Genomic DNA, 19,175 nt, shown 5'->3' with positions numbered 1-19,175 from the left:
TATTCCTCACCTTCCAATTACTGTTTTGTTATTTTTACTCTTGGTATTTTATTATCTGTTGACAACAATGCCTAGCATAGTTTGTGACTTGAGTAAACGGGAAAAAAGCTTTTTGTGATTTTTCTGTTTACTCCCTTGCTGGTCTTATATTGTTTTGCTCTTTTTGACTATTCTGTGAGTTTGGAAATAGGTTAATTTCATATAAGATTTCCATATAAAAAATGTGAACAAGCTGATACTGGAAAAGCCTGGAGAGAGTTACTTAAACTGATGGTGAGTGAAACAAGCAGAACCAGGAATACATTGTATAAAATAACAGCAAGAATGTAGGATGATCAACTATGAAAGACTTGGTTCTTTTTAGTGGTTCAGTGATCCAAAAATCATCTGCATTCCAAAAAAGAACTATGGGGATTGAAAATAAATCAGCAGATGCTATGTTCACTTCTTTTCTGTTTTCTTATTTTCTCTTTCAGCATGATTCATAAAGCAGTGTGTATTAAAAATAGATAAATAAATGGGACTTTTAAAAGGAATTGAAGGAGGGCTATATTAATCATGACTATATATTTATATTTTAAAAACTTTCTTCTACTATGTAGTCGAGTTCAGCATACTAAAGACAAAGTTTGGATTCGTTGGGACTCTTAAGATAATTTTAGATTATAATTCTTGTGGATATAGGAATTAACATACAAAGGGGAGCAGAAAGGCATGAAAGCAAATTTTGCCACCTTTGCATCTATATATTTGGTAGGGATTGACAATTAAGAAGTGGTAGGGGGTTATGGTTCTTATACAGATGGGAGGTTATATAGAGTTTTGACTCAAGTTTAATCATATTTGACATAACTATCTCATTGTGAAGTTTGATTTTGTTTCTTTCAGCATACCTCATTTCAGAACTAGAAGCTGCCAGAATGCTGTGTGTGAATTCTCCCCCCAAAAAAGCACAAGAAGGAGGTGGTAGTGAGGTTTTTCAAGAGTTGAAGGGCATATGTATTGCTCTAGGAATGTCCAAACCTCCAGCCAATATAACCATGTTCCAGTTCTTCAGTGGCATAGAAAAAAAAGTAAGACTTTTTGTACCAAAATTCCATGTGTTAAAGGAAAACTAGTTGTTCATTTGTCTAAAATGAGTCAATGAATTTTTCCAATGAAATTGAGTCTTTTTAAAAATTTTTAGTGAATTTTAGATTCATATATTAAAAATAAGTTGTTATTTTTGTTGTGGCTCTTATACTGTGAACATTGGAGTTCAATATTATTTCTTTTTCAAACCAAAAATTCACCAATATCCTATTTGCAGTCTTTTGGTTTGATGATCCTCTTCATTATTACAAATAATAAGAATTAGGCTTTGAAAATCCCCTACATGCTATCATTTAAAAATTCATTAAAGAAAAAAACACAAAAAAACTTTTGTTTCCTTTACATCCTGCTCTCAGTTAAAAATAATTTGGATGTTACATTTAAATTTTTCAATTCAATTATTGTTGTGTCTAATGCACTTTATAAGTAAGGTTTTTCATAATAGCAGCCTGGTATATATAAACAAACTATTAATTTATGAAGCAGAAGAAAATAAAGATTATTATCACTATTCTTAAAGCACTACTTGTAGTCTGCAAAATAATGCAGAAGTAGTTCACAGTACAAAAATGAATCCTAATTTTTCTACATCACAGGTTATGCATATACTCTGATAATTGTACAGGAAAATAGACACGGAGACAAAAACCAGAGTAACTAGCTTTCCATTTCTCCTGCCCTTAGAGCCTTCACTGATCTTTAGTTTAATCATGGCTACCTGTGTATCTTCTGATGTAAAGATTTGTGAAGAAGCATTTTAAAAATGGGAAAAATCTTTTAACTCATTGTATTCATTTATTTCAGTTAAAGGAAACATTAGCAAAAGTTCCTCCTAATCATGTAGGGAAGCCTTTGTTGAAGAAAACAATGGGACCAGCTCACTGGGTATGTAGATGTTAATATGGAGGTATATTGGTAAACCATGATACATTTCATGTTCTTGACATTAGAAATCATGTTTTTTGAACTTTTTTTTTCTTAAAATATCTGTTTTAATGAGTACTGTATCCAAATCTGTCTAAAAGGTACTTTTGTAAAAATAAGGATTTTCCACTAAGCTTTTCATTTATGTGTATTAAAAATTTATGTGAACTTTAATTTGCCTAGGCCTCCTAATATTAGGATTTTAAATTTGAGGTCATAATTTGGAAGTATTTCATCAGGATCAATTCAACATAGGATATTTTAAATCAAAATAGGAGGACATAAATTATCTGTTCTTTCTTAAGCCAGAGTGCTTATAAATTAATATAAAACATAAAAATCAAATTTTATTTCTATTGTTTTGAAATTTAATGTTTTCATTCTTCAGTGAAATCTGTCCTCACAGTCAGAGGCACTAAGGCATTAGGAGAAAAAGAAACATGTGTGAAATAAGTTACTTACTTAACAATGCTAACTACAAGTTCACAAGTTTTGGGGAAACTAGCTCTCCTCATAAATTGCCATAAAAATGTAAGCTATTATTACCTTATACTTCAAATTAAATAGAAGTCTAATCATAATGCAATTTATTAGTATTTAAATTAAATTTCAGTTGATCTATTTTATTTCAAGAAGATAATTTATAAAAAAAAAAAAAAATTAACATTTAAATTGAGCATTTCAATTGAAACTGACTTTTTTTTTTTTCTTCCAGGAGAAAATAGAAGCAGTTAACCAAGCCATAACCAATGAATATGAAGTTCGAAGGAAGCTTTTAGTGAAACGTCTGGATGTCACCGTACAGTCATTTGGCTGGTCAGACAGAGCTAAGGTACAGATGACATTATAAAGGAACAGAGTATTGAAGACACGATCTCTAAGAATGATAGCCAATTTCTTTACATTATTATTGTTTCTATTCAAAAAAAAAATTTCCAGGTCAGTAGTGGAACTATTCAGAGAGGGAAAAAAAAAAAATGAAACAGTTGAAGTTTCTTTGAAACTATTTGTTATATTAATGTTGATTTAGTAATTGGTATTTAAAATGTTAATAGTATGCTTTTATTTGCAGAAAAGATAATCTGGTGGAATTAAGGGTTTTCATCCTCCAAATTTTGAATTAGGAGTACATTATTTACTCATACATAAATTTTTCCAAATTTATACTTTCTTAACTGTTGCTAATATATTAATCAGTTTTCCCCTCTGAAACAGTACCAACCCAGTAAGAAGCAGGCTTATAGTTACATTATTATTTATTACATTATTTTTTATTTAAACGTGTAATGCCTTCACATAACTGAATCTGGTTAATTGTTCAACTGTTACTGAATATTTGTAGGATCATAATATTTTAGAACTTGAAGAGAATTTGGAGATCCTCTAGTCTAGTTCTCATGTCTTACCAAAAAAGAAATCAAAATCCAGCAAAGTTCAATGACTTGCCCAACATTAAGGAGTTAATTAAGGGTTTTATATTTCATCCTTTTAGGTGTTTGTTTTTGTTTCGTTTTGTTTTACCTTTTTTAATTATCAAAAGTCTTTTCTAGGATGGAAGTTTCTTCTGTTGCATTTAACAGATATTTATTGAGTACTTAATCTGAAAGGGCAGCTAAGTTCAAATCTAGCCCAGACAGACATTTCTGAGCTATTTGACCCTGGGCAAATCATTTAACTCTGTTTGCCTGTAAGTTCCCCCCCCCCAAAAAAAAAAAAAAAAAAAAAGGACTAAAGAAGGAAATAGCAGACTGTACCAGTATCTTTGCAAAGAAAATACTGAATGGGGTCACTAAGTGTCATACACAACTGAACAAAAATACTTAATCTGAACTATCATTAGGCTATGCTAAAGGAAGTTTCAAGAAAACATAAGATCATAGCCTAAGAGGCCAGTTCCATCTATTGAGAAATATGGTAGTAGGCATATTAAAATCTTAAAACACTTTCATAAAGATATATGCTCTTCATTAACTAGAGTAATATCACATTTAAGATCACAATTATAACACCCCTTAGCTTCTCATTCGTAATGAAAATCTTTATTCCTATTATTCCTTTCTTTTACTCAGTATTTTGTGCCTCTGAGTGCTTTGCCAACCTTAAAGCATTATTCAAATATTAGTTACTATTATCATTATCAGACATGAATTTTTTATCATGATTAGTTATTTGGTATCCTAGCCCATAGATGATTAAAAGAAGCACATTAGAAGTGTTTTATATATATGCCTTTGTAGAAGGCCCAAATGACAGTAATGAGAGGAAACTGAAAACATAAAGACAGACAAAAACATGATATTGTCTTGCAGTAAAATAGTGAATATTCATTGTGATAACCCTGAATCATTAATAAAAGATTAAATTATACTAAATCTTTTTTTAAAAATGAAAAACACAATAAATATTTTGGGGGAAAAACTCTGCAAAAAAATTAAATATACTAATTTTACTACTGGAAGGATTAGATCTTTGTTATCTGGAAAATTAACAGGTATGAATTCTTTCTACAATAATGATAGATAAGTGAAGTTTTATGTTGGGAATTATCGTATGTAATTAAATATAGCCTTCTCATGGGTCAAACTTTAAATTTCTCTCATATTCTAAAATACTCTGCATAAAACTAAGCTCATAGCTGGTGATAAATAATTCTTTCTGTTTAATTCTTCCACTATGTGCTATCATTGTATAAAAAGTTTCCCTTTCAATAAATATGATGTCATTAATGTGTATACATCCTGAAGCAGTAGAAATCAAAACTTGCCCTTCCAGTAAATGTGATGTCACTGATATGTATACTTCTTTCAGTCCTTTTATGCCTTAAGAGGTAATCTTTATGAGTTTCTATAGGTGAAAAAATTATGTTTGTGCAAGTTTTGGTGTTGAGCTTGTCTAAACTTTCATCCAAAGACACATATGGGTTATATAAAATGAAGCTTTTAAAGGAGATTTACATATTCTAAAGCTTGTGCATCTGGTATATGCTTCAAGAATCCAGGTCCTTCTTCTTAGCACAATGAGTCAGGGTAGGGCTTTGGAATGGAAAAAACTTAACATGGAAGAAGGAAAATAACTCTAAAGAGTCTATTTGTGTGTTATATCAGAACATGATTAGTTAATTTCTTAACAAGCCATTTGCTTAAGAATTCATGACAAAATGAATGAGTAGTTTCAAATATATTTGCACTTTTATATATTCTGTGTTCATGATGTTTTGGTGCTTTGAAATATCTTCTGAAAAATCTGTCAGAGAAGGAATTTAAAAAAAACAATGTACAAAAAATCTTTCAGGTTTCATATGAATGTATCATGTTGAACAAATTGTGAAATAAGAAATTGTAAAATTTAGCCTTGGGATGGGGAAAGGTTTTACCTTACCATTTGAACTCTTTCTCTGGGATAAATTTGACTAGAATCCCACTTTCTATAGTAAATATTTCCTAATCCCGTTTATTTCTTGTGCTTTACTTCTTTTAATTATTTCCTATTAATCCTGCATATAGTTGGTTTTTCAGTATTTATTCTTTGTCTCTCCCATTGGCAAGGATTGAGCAAAGATTGCCCCACACACACACACATACTTTTTTTAATTCCTAGTATTTAGCATAGTGCCTGGCAATTAGTAAATGTTTGTTGATGGTCATCAAAATGTTGGTGGAGTAGTGAGAACCCTAATTATTTGTGATAGAATTTTAGATTATTTTTTACTTTGGTTATTCTTTCTATGATCTGAAAATTTGAAGACTACTTACCCATTTGGAACTATTCTCCCTTATACTAAAGTTTAACATTTCTAATTTGTTATTTTATACAGATGAATGTAATTGCATAATTGGATTATAGTGTGATTTGTTGTTAAATCAAAAGAGAAAATGGTTAGATCTAGGACTTGAAGATAAGCAATCATTGAAGTGCTACCTGATAGTTTAAGTTTAATGTATTAATTTGGAAAGGAAATATTGCTTACATTTTAAAATTGGACCAAAAATATTGGTAAAATGGACTCTTCATTGTTATCCTTATTATTTTAAGGTGAGAGAATATAAGACGTTATATATGTATGTGTACATTATCAAGGCTTAATAGGAACAGCTATTCTAGAAAAGAGGCTTAGCAAGCCCTGCTCATGACCATGCCAGTATATTAATGCCAGCAGGGGGCAGAAAATACAAGCAGTTGCAATAAAATGACCAAAGCACTGGGAAAACAGGATAAATCATACAAAAACTCACTTCTATTTGACTCCTTAAACTTTGGCTTGTTAATATGATATGGACACCCAGCCTAATTGCTGGTCTGCCATCTCATTTCAGCCTTTGCATCTCCACGAATGCATGTTTACAATCTGGCCTTACTTTTTTGTTTTTCAATTGCTTCCCTCCCAAGTTGTACCTGCCTTCTCAACCCTAAGTGAAGATTGCATTTACTTCTGCCAAGGAGATGTCTTATTGCTATCTCATATTAGGGATTTCAAACATTAGCTAACATTAAGAATTATCTGACTCCAGGACATGCTGTTTACAATTGCAGTGGCAAATCTGCTTTCCAAACTTCAAGTTCCAGTAGTGAGCTTCAGAGATTAGAGTTATGTTATTTGTTGTCACATATCTCTAAAATACTAGCAACTTGGCAAGATATTTGTGAGACTCTAGGTACTACAAACTCTTACTTTAAGCAAGTCTTAGAAGTGGCCTTAGCCCTGGATAGCACCTAGAATTTCTCATATTGCTGTGTCAGGCGAACTAAGAACTTTGCAGAATTCTTTTCCATTACAGTTAATTCATGGATCTCTGTGTTTAGCAGAGATTTCCCACAGAGTTGATTAAGATTTTATTTTATGGCTTCCTGTCAAACAGGTCAGGCTGGCCTTACGACAACTTGGGAAAAGGGGTTCCTATAAGAGCTTAGAGAGGCATTTGAATCTTCCTTTTTTTTTTTTTTTTTTTTTTTTTTGCAAATAACCAATGGATTTTCTTTCTTTCTCAGAGAGATTATGGATCCTCATATCAAAAATCATATGATCCCTTTCTGTACACTATGTCAGAATTTGCCCTGTATTAAAGGGTCAGGTTTTGAAGATCTTGTCTGTGACTGTCTGCAATTAATTAGCCCAAGTATATATGGCCACCAGACTGCAGTTACTTTTCAATGTGTATTTATTTAATTTTAGTGATGGGATGGGATAGCAATCCTTTCCATTTTCTTTCAGTCCAACTACTTAAAACTAAATGCTCAGTGGAAGTTTGCTTTCTAGATCCAATGACATCTGTATGAATATTAGATATTGTGATTTGAGCATCTGGAAGTTTTTCAAAGGTTAACGGATTCAGTATTTCAAGAATTACTAGGTGAATTAGTTGGTGATTTGTCTCTATATTATCCTTTTCTGCTTCTGGAACTTCTGCATTCCATGTTAGATTAGTCCAAGTCATATTCTGTTACCTACATTAGGGCCAATTTTTTGGCAAATTGGAGAAATTCTAATTGAGGAGCAGGTAAAATTTTGCAACACAGAATAGATCATAACCATTACCCCATCACTCCTACACCCCTGCCAACACACACAAGACCTCCAAAAGACCTCCAGGTTTTTCTTTGTTTTACAAGGTTTTCTCTTGATAATTAATTCCTTTCACTTATTGCCTGAAATGCCCCCCAAAGCTTTTCTTTGAACACTAGATTTGGCAGACACATTTAGCGTTTTGAAAAATTGGTTCACCTTGGTCCTAATCTTTAACTATCCAGATATCCAATAATAATAGCTCAATGTGGATATTGGGTCTATTGCCATATTGTTCTATATGACTCAGAACTGAACACTCATTTCTGTTGCCCAGCTCGTTAACAAGTGAACATTAATTTATTAAATTATATTAGGCCTTAAATATACAAAAAAGAAAAATAAAAGTCATTGCTCCTAAGAAGTTTGTAGTCTGATAGAAAGATATAACTCATATAAAGATATGGTGGCTAGAGAAGAAAGTTTTGATCTAAGTAGTCATATGAATTATGAATAGAACCGTAGAATAGTATATTTTCATATTTTCATGCCCTTTTTGGTGGAAATGATAAAACATTTTAATTACTGTTATCAAAGTAAGAGGTGGAAAATGGGAGTAAGGCAATTGGGATGTGTGTATATGATGGCAAGACAGAAGTGCAAAGATTCCACTGTGGGTAGTTCCTTGTGTCCAGTAGTTAGATGGATGGGATATGAAGCATGGTTCAGAGCTAGCCATATATATATATAGTACATAAGGTGATTTTTCATTCATTCACTGACCAATCAAGGTCACTAAATCCCACAGTAGAGTCCCATGAGTGGGTTAAAGAATTATGTAGTTTATGGAAGGAGCTATGTATAATAAACTTTAGGTATTTTAGCTATGGAAGGTTATGACAAAGAGACACAGTGTTTCTATTGTCCATAGAGACCATAATAATAATATCTAATATTTATATAGTAACATCAGCAATAAGAATTATGTACCAAGGCATGTTAATAAGCACCTTACAATTATGGTCTCATTTGATTCTCATAAACCTGGAAGGTAGTTACTGTTATTTTCATCGAAATTCTCAAGATAAAGCAAACAATGGTTAAATGATTTGTCCAGGTCACACAGCCATCTGTGTGTCTGAGGTAAAGTTTGAATTCGATCTTCTTATCTTTAGGCCTGGTACTCCATCCATCCATTGCACCACCAAACCTTGGAACCATCAAGCAACTTAATAAATGTCAGATCCACTAAATATTCAGTTCAATTTTGTTATCATCTATGTTCCCATATAGTACAGTCTGTGGGAAGATATACTGGAGTGAAAACTAAAATTGGGACATCTGATAGATTAGTCACCTTGACAAGTGATCTATAGGCTATAAATTTTGAGGTCACTAATTCTTAATCAGGCTATTAGAATTCTTCCCTTCCCCTGTCCCTCCTTCCATCTTCCCTCACCCCCAACCCTGCTGATGGATTCATATTATCAGGCCCAAGCATCTTCCAGTTAGTTCCTAACACATATACCAAATAGATTTTGTCCTAGACAGACTACTTTCTTATGCCCCTTCCAGGCAAGATTTGATAGATAAAAGTAGAACCAAGATGGCAGAGTAAAGGCAGGGATTTTCCGGTCTCTCCCCCAAACCCTTCCAAATTCCTTTTAAGTCATGACTCTAAACAAATTTTAGAGTGTAAGAATACACAAAGTTGGAATGGAAAATTTTCCAGCAGAAGACAACTTAGAAGGTCAGCAGGAAAGGTCTGTGGCACCAATGTGAGAATCTAGTGCACAATCTGTGCAAGCACAGCCCTGGCCCTGGCTCCAGCTCCCACAGGCCAAGGGACCTCTGAATCACTGGCAGTACTTGTGGTTTCTAGACCTCTCAGTCCAGACACCAAAGATGACTTGGAAGGTCAGCAAAACAGATTGGTCAATAGGATGAGACAGCCTTCAGAAACTTCCAAAACGAGGTAGATGTGGATGGCAGCAACAGCTTCAAGCTTCCAGAGGCCTTTGACTATACTATTAATAAGAAAGGACTCTGTTGCTTTAAAACACTATATCTTAGAGAGGGGCAGGAGACAGTTTTCAAGTTCCAGGACAGAAAAAAGTGCTTGTAGTCAGGTCCTGGAAGGATCACTGAAAACAACTGCACAAAAAAGATTTTAAAAGTTGAATAGTGAGCTGGAAAAATGAGCAAACAACAGAAAAAGGTTTTGACCATAAAAAGTTATGACAGTGAAAAGGAAGATCAAAACAGACATTCAGAAGAAGATAGCAAATTCAAAGCTTCTCTATCAAAAAAGAATTAAAACTTGGTCTCAGACTATGGAAGAGCTCTAGGGGTTTTGAAAATTAAGTAAGAGAGATAAAGGAAAAATGAGTAAGAATTGAGAATGATGCAAAAGGGAAAAATTAATGAAAAGAATGCTTTAATAAAATTGCCAAATGGAAAAAGAAGTACAAAAGCACACTGAGGAAAATAATTCCTTGAAAATTAAAATTGAGCAAATGAAACTAATGATTTTATAAGAAGTCAAGATACAATAAAACAAAACCAAAAGAATTTAAAAAATTTTTTTTTAAAATGGTAATGTGAAATGTTTCATTGGAAAAACAACTGACATAAGAATAGATCCAGGAGAAATAATATAAAAATTATTGATCAACTTGAAAACCATAATCAAAAAAAGAGCCGACACCATCTTTCAAGAAATTATCAAGTAAAACTGTCCTGATATTGTAGAACCAATAGAAATTGAAAAAATCCACTGATCAATTCTTAAACAAAATCCAAAAATGAAAACTTCCAGGAATATTATAACCTAATTCTGGAATTTCAGGTCAAGGAGAAAATATTGCAAGCATCTAGAAAAAAAAAAACAATTTAAGTATTGTGGAGCTATAGTCAGGATAAAACAAGATTTAGCAGTTTCTATATTAAGTGATCTGGAGGACTAGTAACATGATATTCTAGAAAGCAATGGAGCTAGGATTACAATTAAGAATCATCTACCCAGCAAAATTGAGTATTATCCTTCAGGGGAAAAGATAGACGTTCAATGAAATGAAGGATTTTCAAGTATTTGTGATGAAAAGTCTAGAGCTAAATAGAAAACTTGATTTTCAAATATCGGATTTGGGAGAAGCATAAGGAGATAAATCAGGAAAGGGATATCATCAGGGAATTAAGGTTTATCTGTTTATATTCCTACTTGGGAGGATGATACTTGTAACTCATAATAACTGTCTCATTTTTATGGCATTTAGATGGAGTATGTATAAAAGAAGAGGACACACATGTGAATTGAATTTGAAGGGGTAATATCTAAAAAAGATAAAAGTAAGGGGTAAGAGGAATGTACTAGAATGGGAAAGAGAGTGGAATGATGTAAGTTATCTGCCATAAAAGGGGCAAAAGAAAGCTTTTACACTGGAGCGGAAGAGGGAGAACGGAAGTGAGTGAACCTTAACTCATCAGAAGTGGTTCAAAGAGGAAATAACATAAAACACTCAATATAGGTATAAAAATCTATCTTATCTTCAGGAAAGTAGAAGAGGAAGAGGATATGAGAAAAGAGTAGGGTGATAGAAGAGAGAGCATATTGGATGAGGGAGGGTGATTAGTCACAAAACACTTTTGAGGAGAATCAGGGTAAAATTAGAAGGAATAGAATAAATAGGGGGAAAATACAGTCAGCAATTGTAATTGGGAAAATAATTTTGAAGCAAGTTTCTCTAATGAAGGACTAAAAGGGAACTGAGTCAAATTTTATTTATTTTTTTTAAAAAGCCATAATTGTACACTATTTCAAAGTTTGATTCTTTTTGTACAGCAAAACAACTGTTTGGACATGTATACATATATTGTATTCAATTTATACTTTAAAATATTTAACATGTATTGGTCAACCTGCCATGGGGGGTGGGGGGAGAAGCGTAAAAATTAGAACAAAACGTTTGGCAATTGTCAATGTTGTAAAATTACCCATGCATATATCTGGTAAATAAAAACTATTAAAATTTTTTAAAAAGCCATTCCCCAATTGATTAATGATCAAAAGATATGAGCTATGCCCAAACAAATATAAAATCATGCATATACTTTGACTAACAACAACATCACTAGGCATGAATCCCAAGAAATAAAAAAAAACAAAACAAAAAGGAAAAAGACCTATATATGCTAAAATATTTATAACAGCTCTCTTTTCTGGAAAAAGAATTGGAAATTATGGAGAAGCCCATCAATTGAGGAATGACTAAATAAATCGTATGTGATTATGATGTTCTATAAAAAATAATGAGCAGGATGATATCAGAAAAACCTAGAAAGTTTTTCATGGACTCAAGCAAAGTGAGATGTGCTGTGTACAGTTGTAAATGATTTTGCTTTTTTCAGCAATACAGTTACCCAGGACTACTCTGAAGAACTTAGGATAAAAATCGCTGTCCATACCTAGAGATATCAGAAATTCTGCTTGTGTCTGAAAACAGACTGAAGTATATATTTTTTAAACTTTATTTTTCTTGAGAGTTTTTTGGGAAAGCATGAGGGTTGTTTTCTTTTACAACATGACTTTTATGGAAGTGTTTTGCATGAAGTCATGTGCCTTCTTCATGGGAGTTGGGGGTGAGGAGGAAGGGAGAGAATCTGGAACTCAGAGTTTTAAAAGCAAGTATAATAATTGTTTTACATGTAACTGGAAAATAATTTGTTTTTAAATGGCCAACATTAAAAAAAAAAAAGTCTTGATGGGTAATATTCCATCTTTTGCACTACAGATTTTGTCTGTAACCACAGGGTCCTGTTCAAAAACAAAACATTATACATAGTTGTTTATCTTTTTTGTAGCTTTGATTACAATTTCATGTCTGTCAGTATGGCCACTTGTATTAGGTTGTACTCAGACAAAAATCACAATTTCTCTCAATTCTCTTCTGACCTACAGGTAGAATTATTAGATTTTGTTACATCTTCCCTATTCCTGAGGCAGTGATGCTAGCTTCATGTTGATGTCCCTCCCAGCAGCTGACTGCTCTCCTCTTTTTAAAGGGAAATTTTCTAGTTCCATAACCTTTCTCATAGTCTCTAAAGATGACACCTCCAAATTATTTCATTTCTGAACTACTCCATTCACTGCCTTTCAAGTAACTATTCATATTTCTGCAGGATATTACTCCTAGATAGACACTATCCAAATCAAATGTACAATGTTATTTCTGATGTTTTGACCTACTACCTAACATCAAAGTGAAGAAGCTGCCTTAGAAAGATATAGAGTTCTCCATACCATGGTTTCTCTTCATTTATATATGTTGTAGTGCCTTCAGACTTACTATCTAGAAGAGTTTAGACCACCTAAACTGAATGGCAGCACATTATATAAGCAGCGAAAACCTCATTACACATGAGTCTAGTTACATTGCTTTTATAGTCCTAAGGAACCAGACTCTCATAACAAATTCTGTATTATCATCAGCCTTGTTAGGAAACTGAAAAAAAAGGCAGAATGTCATTTCCCTAATGCGGAAGTAATTTGTTTATGGCCTCCCAACTGAAGAGAATTTTTTTTCTCTTTATTTGGAATTCCTCTATTTTTTGTTATATGGGTTCATATCAGTTTTGAACTCTTTAAGTTGTCTACCACTACCCTTCTCCGAATGGATAAGCAGAAATAATATGCTATTTGATTATGTATAAGTCACAGAGTGAATAGCGTTACCCTCTAGTACCTAGCAGAAAGGCAGATCTAAAAATCCCTCCTTCCCCTCCTGCTTCCCCAAAAAAAGTCATGGGAGCTAAAAGCAGGCAGTGACCTGGAATTGACAGAGGCTTTCCACCAATACCATTCCACTAATCTTTGACATCTAGGGAACCATTATGGGGACAGAAATGCTACTAAGGGTAACCCAGGAGATGTGAATGAATAAGGATTAGGTGAGTTGGACATTATCATAAGCATTCAGAAATGTAAGGAGTGGAAATAGGCCAAAATTTAAGGGAATCAGGTTGAATCAGGCATTTAATGCCTTGCTACTCCTTGCATTTTGGCTTCCTAATATCATATGAGAGGAACTGGTGGTGTAGTAGAATATTGGACATGAAACTAGACCTAGTTAGAAATCCTGCCTTAGGATTAATTTATTGTCTGTATGACCAAGAGCATATCACTTAGCCCTTTGTGATTTTGTATCCTCTTCTGCAAAGTAAGGATTATAATAATTGTTGTATTTACCTCATGGTTTTGTTTTGTTTTTTAAGCATTAATGAAAAAAATATATGAAGTTCTTTGCAAACATTAAAACATTATCATTTATTGTTAGGCTTCACCATACTTGTATCATCAATGTAGAACTTGTCTTCTTATCTTAGCTCATATATTTTGGTCTTCTGACACCCTGCCTAGATTTCGGTTTATATTTGTTCTCCTAACTCAGACTGCAGCCACTCAATCCCAAGAAAGGCATTCCCTTCCCTATTTTCCCAATATAATTTTGGGAAAGTCGCTTTACCTTTATGCTTTCCTTAAACCTGTTTATACCTGCTTTTCTCAATCATTAAATGAGAGATTTAGACTAGCTAGATGAGATCTGAAAATCATTCTGTGATTCTGTGCTATTCCTTCAATTGCTACCAACCTTACCCTGAAAAAGTTTCATAGTTTAATTCTTATGCTTTTTTGGACATGTGTAACTTTTTTTTTTTTTTTAATAATGGGGTTCTTTTATGTCTTTTATTTTGAAAATGTTTGTCTTTCTTTTCTTTCAACAGAGTCAAACAGAAAAATTGGCAAAGGTCTACCAACCAAAACGTACGCTCTTATCTGCTAAAAGTACTATTTCTGTTGCTCATCTCTTGGCTGCTCGGCAGGATCTTTCAAAGATTTTAAGAACAAGCAGTGGATCTATTAGAGAAAAAACTGCCTGTGCCATCAATAAGGTAAGGTATTTGTTTTAGATTTGATTTTTGCCTTAAAATAAATTATTAATGTAAATCATCTTTTTTGGTCATTAGTCTTTTCCCTAAAATGTGTTATAAGGATTTTAAAAATTAAGTGATTCCTGTTTTTAATTGACAGTTTATAAAATGTGAAAATCAATAATTTTTTTTATTTTGAAAAAACTTTACAATTTTATTGCTTTTTATGGCCTTGCTGTTGTGAAAATTTTATCATGAAGGATCGATTGATGTCTAGAATCCCTGTCAAAAAGAAGATGTTATCATAAGTCATTTTAGCATTTCCATTACAAGTAATTTCCTTTTAAAAATTGTCTTATACTTCTTTATATCTATGATTTCATCTATATGAGGACCAATGATATGTATCACAACTCTTTCTCATATTCTCATCCTATATGAATCTTATAAATGTCCTTCCTAAATCCTTAAAGAAGAATTTATGAGTGTAATGGAGGCTTTCCTCTATTGTTTTAACATGATGTAGATACCAGTGGACACCTCAAACATCTATATCCCTAACACTGACTATAGGATTGGCCCTCCTCCTTGTCCAATTATATATTTTTTGGGTGATATCTGTATTTGCTATGACTTACATATAATTGATCATTGGTGATTGCACTGCATGTAGTCTGAAATAGTAGATGAGAAGAAGCATTGGATTTAAAATAAGCTATTGTGGGTTATAATCACAATTCCACCACTTAATATCATATATGGCTTTAAGCAAATTGTTTGATTCTTAAACTTCAGTTTCCTTATATATAAAATGGGGATAAGGATACTAGAATGGCCTCCAAGGTATCTTCTAACTCCAAATTTGTAAATCTGTCTTCTAATTTTTCCTAACATACATCTTTTCATCTTTCTCTCTGAGTCACTTAGAATATAAATTCTCTAGAAATTATGATGATCCATGATTTTTAACAATATAACTGGGGGAACATTGCTTTTTAAAAGAGAGCTTTTTCTTTCAGGGAACATCTTAGATTCATTGGAAGTGATGCACAGTTTCTTATTTGCAATCTACTTTATTCTATTCTTTCTATTTAATTCTGGACCACATTTGCCCAAGATATATATACTTACACACTAACTCAATAATTGGCCTATCCAATGCTATGTATCTTAGTCTGGGCAATTTAAAAGTTGACATTTTCTTGGTAGTTTTGAGGTTTACAAAGAACTCTTCAAAAACAACTCTCTGAGATTTTCTGTAACCTTGTATTATCCCCATTTTACAAATAGCGAAACTGAGGCACAGATTGGTTAAAGTGATATGTTCAGCATCATATATATCAGAAACAGTAATTAAAGTCTGGTTCTCCTTAAAAACAAAAAACTTTTTCCGTATAGTTTCTCCTATATGGATTGCTGAACCAATCATTTTCTTTGCATATAGGAAAGTTTATAAAAATCTTATCAGAAAAAAAAATTATTAGCATTTATATTTTCAGAAAAATACTGGTTTAGCCTTGTGTAAAAGAATTTTTTTTCCTTGGAAATACTTACCAAGAGGCTGTGGACCACTCTACTTCATCCCATACCAGTTAACAAACTAGTTTCCCATCATGATGATAAACTTAATCAAACTCCTTCCCTAATACCCTGTACCTTATTTCACATGAGTTCTGATACTATCACTTGAGAATTCAGTTATTCATTCTGCTCATGAGATAAGAGGTCCATCATGGTGATGAATGGGAAAACATTGAGCTAGGTGTTAAGGAAAACCTTGAGTTTTGAGTTGAAAACTCACCTCAACACATATTACCTACCCTTTCTCAATTTAGGTTTTCTTATCTATAAAATTGTGATCATAATACCACTTATTGGATAGTGTTATTGCAAGGATCAAAGAAAATATATATTTAAACACTTTGCTAGCTTTAAAGCACTATGTGTAAGATATTATTGTGTTGAATTTCAGTATCAAGATTTTAAGAGATAGTATGGTTAGTATATTAATCATTTTTCTTATAGCTGCCTTCTGTTTGTGAAATAACTTGTGAGAATAGTTTTACAATAATGTTTTATTTTTTAGGTGTTAATGGGCAGGGTACCTGACAGAGGTGGCAGACCCAATGAAATCGAACCTCCTCCCCCAGAGATGCCACCATGGCAGAAAAGACAGGATGGACCTCAACAGCAAACAGGCAGAGGAGGAGGACGAGGGGGTTATGATCAATCATATGGTGGAGGACGAGGGGGTCATGAACATTCATACGGAGGACGAGGGGGTCACGAACAGTCATATGGAGGACGAGGAGGTCATGAACAGTCATATGGAGGACGAGGAGGTCACGAACAGTCATATGGAGGACGAGGAGGTCACGAACAAGGAGGAGGAAGAGGTGGACGTGGTAGTTATGACCATGGAGGTCGAGGGGGTGGAAGAGGAAATAAACATCAAGGAGGCTGGACAGATGGAGGGAGTGGAGGAGGAGGTGGCTATCAAGATGGTGGTTATCGAGATTCAGGTTTCCAAACAGGTGGCTACCATGGTGGCAGTGGTGGCTACCAAGGAGGTGGTTATGGTGGCTTTCAATCATCTTCATATACAGGAAGTGGATATCAGGGTGGTGGCTACCAACAGGACAATAGATACCAAGACGGTGGTGGGCATCATGAACGAGGTGGTGGTGGTCGAGGAGGGAGGGGTGGTCGAGGAGGTAGAGGTCGTGGAGGTCAAGGTGGAGGCTGGGGAGCAAGAGGGGGCCAGAATTATAATCAAGGGGGTCAATTTGAGCAACATTTCCAGCATGGAGGTTATCAATATAATCATTCTGGATTTGGACAAGGAAGACAGTATTCTAGTTGAGGCTACTAAAGATTACATTTCAGCAGAGCTCAAGTAATAGAAACTTCATTTTAAAGGCCTGGTAAATATCTAGTTGAACTAATATGAGACCATATATGGCCAGAAACTCCTGCTTTAAACATGAAATTATAGATTGATATGCAATTCTGGTTTTTAAACAATGGATTTATTTAGCTAATGCTCTTTATTTGAGAAATGCATACTTTTCACCAAAATTTATAAAAAACAAAACAAAACAACAACACATAAATAGCCAAGTATGTTTAATGATTAGACTAATATCACAATCAGAACATGCATAATGTTTTGAAGAAATTAATTGGAAAATACCAGCAATGGCTTTAGTATGCAGTTCTTAGAATAAGCATTCTTCTAGATTCTTTATAGATTTTTCATTAGGAAACCCAATTTCTTTATATTAATAATTTCTTTTTCTTTATTTTGCTTCTGGTACATATTTTCTAAGTACAGTTCTGCTCTTTATAATTGGCCTTTTATATTCAATGAGATTATACACATTTACTTCCCTATGAAAGTAACAAGTATGTTTCTATTATATGAGCTCTTCTGCATATAGCACATTCAGTAGCCTTAACTTCTGTTAATTAAAAACTATCATTTGCTCAACTCTAAAGACCTTGAACATGGCCAAAATCTGCAAAGATCATTAAATCAAGCTAAGTTGTGAACTTCTAGTATGTAGGCATATAGTTAAATATAGCAATTCAAACTGACTTGCATCCATCCAAAACAATTTCCTCCTACAACCTTATTTTTACTTGAAGTTGACTAGAAGGATCAGCAAACTGAAATTTGTCTTATGCACGAGTTAATACCACTGGCTCAGCAAATACAAGATAGTTTGTTTTGGGCAGGTGCCTTTTTGTTTTGTTTTTGTTTTGTTTTGTTTTTTTGTAATTGAAGAAATGCACTACCAAGTAGGAAGATGATGGATGTTGCCTAGTGGAGGAGGCCCTTTATTATTGCTGCAGAAACAAAAGCCTGGCTGAGTTGATGTTTTACATTATTCTTTACTGAAATCCACATGATGCTTCTTGCTGGGTTTTTGTGTACATAAACATTGTCAAGCTGTGAAAGAAAATGGCTGAAGGTGTGCTTTGTATGAAAGGTGAGCAATAAAGTATCCGTGTGTTCTCTGTTTTGTGTGAGCTTTATTTGAATGATTAGTTATAATTAATGAAGTATTTTAAAACAGTTGCTAAAAAAAAAAAATTAGAGATCTTAAGACTTTGCATAAGTATATTAAACTATCTTATGTATTTCCTTTAGTTGAAATTTATATAGCTCCCAGAAGTTTGCAAAGCAGTTTACATAGATTATTTGAATCTCCCCACAATCCCAGAAGATCGAGGAGAAAACCAAGTCTCAGTTCAGAAGTTAAGTAGCTTTCCCAAGCTCACTAGCTAGCAGGTGGCAGAGAGGGGGATTTGCATTCCACTCTCTACCTCTCTCACTCAAACCTTTTTTCCAAACTCTTCATCTTAATGATCTTCATTATAAATGATTATAAAGTGGTGCACTTAAAGATAATTATCTGAAGATTCAAATGAAAGTACTTAAAATATTGAGTTTAGCTTTTAATATTAATATAGTTCCATTTGATTGACTGAACCATGTTTGCCACCATTGTTTAAAAACACCAGTAAGAATTCTAACCCCTTTTTACTTTTAGTGCATTTAGTCTTCACGAGATATAATCAAAAGCATGTGTCACTTCATTTCCAGTCTTTTAGTGATGACCTGTTACCTGTGTAGTTTACTTGGTCCATGTACATGATATAAGTGATTCATTTTTTGATCCAATATCTATTTTGATTGATAAGATTTTCAAAATAGGATAATCTAATA

At 33.3% G+C, this 19,175-nt stretch overlaps 1 protein-coding gene across 1 annotated transcript in view; it reads left to right on the top strand.

Annotated features, from left to right (window-relative positions):
* FAM98A (family with sequence similarity 98 member A) overlaps positions 1–18,465 on the top strand; it is a 44,507-nt gene extending 26,042 nt beyond the window's left edge. Inside the window, exons 4-8 of the mRNA XM_074288166.1 lie at positions 889–1,073; positions 1,897–1,977; positions 2,732–2,848; positions 14,297–14,464; positions 16,530–18,465. Coding sequence (XP_074144267.1) covers positions 889–1,073; positions 1,897–1,977; positions 2,732–2,848; positions 14,297–14,464; positions 16,530–17,306 — 1,328 coding nt within the window. The 3' untranslated portion in view covers positions 17,307–18,465. The remainder of the gene's footprint in view (positions 1–888; positions 1,074–1,896; positions 1,978–2,731; positions 2,849–14,296; positions 14,465–16,529) is intronic.
* The last annotated feature ends 710 nt before the right edge of the window (positions 18,466–19,175 follow it).

Source organism: Sminthopsis crassicaudata, chromosome 2 (genome assembly GCF_048593235.1).
Source record: "Sminthopsis crassicaudata isolate SCR6 chromosome 2, ASM4859323v1, whole genome shotgun sequence".
NCBI classification, from domain to species: Eukaryota; Metazoa; Chordata; class Mammalia; order Dasyuromorphia; family Dasyuridae; genus Sminthopsis; species Sminthopsis crassicaudata.
Note: the sequence above shows the minus strand (reverse complement) of the source record. Positions and strands in the feature narration are given on the sequence as shown.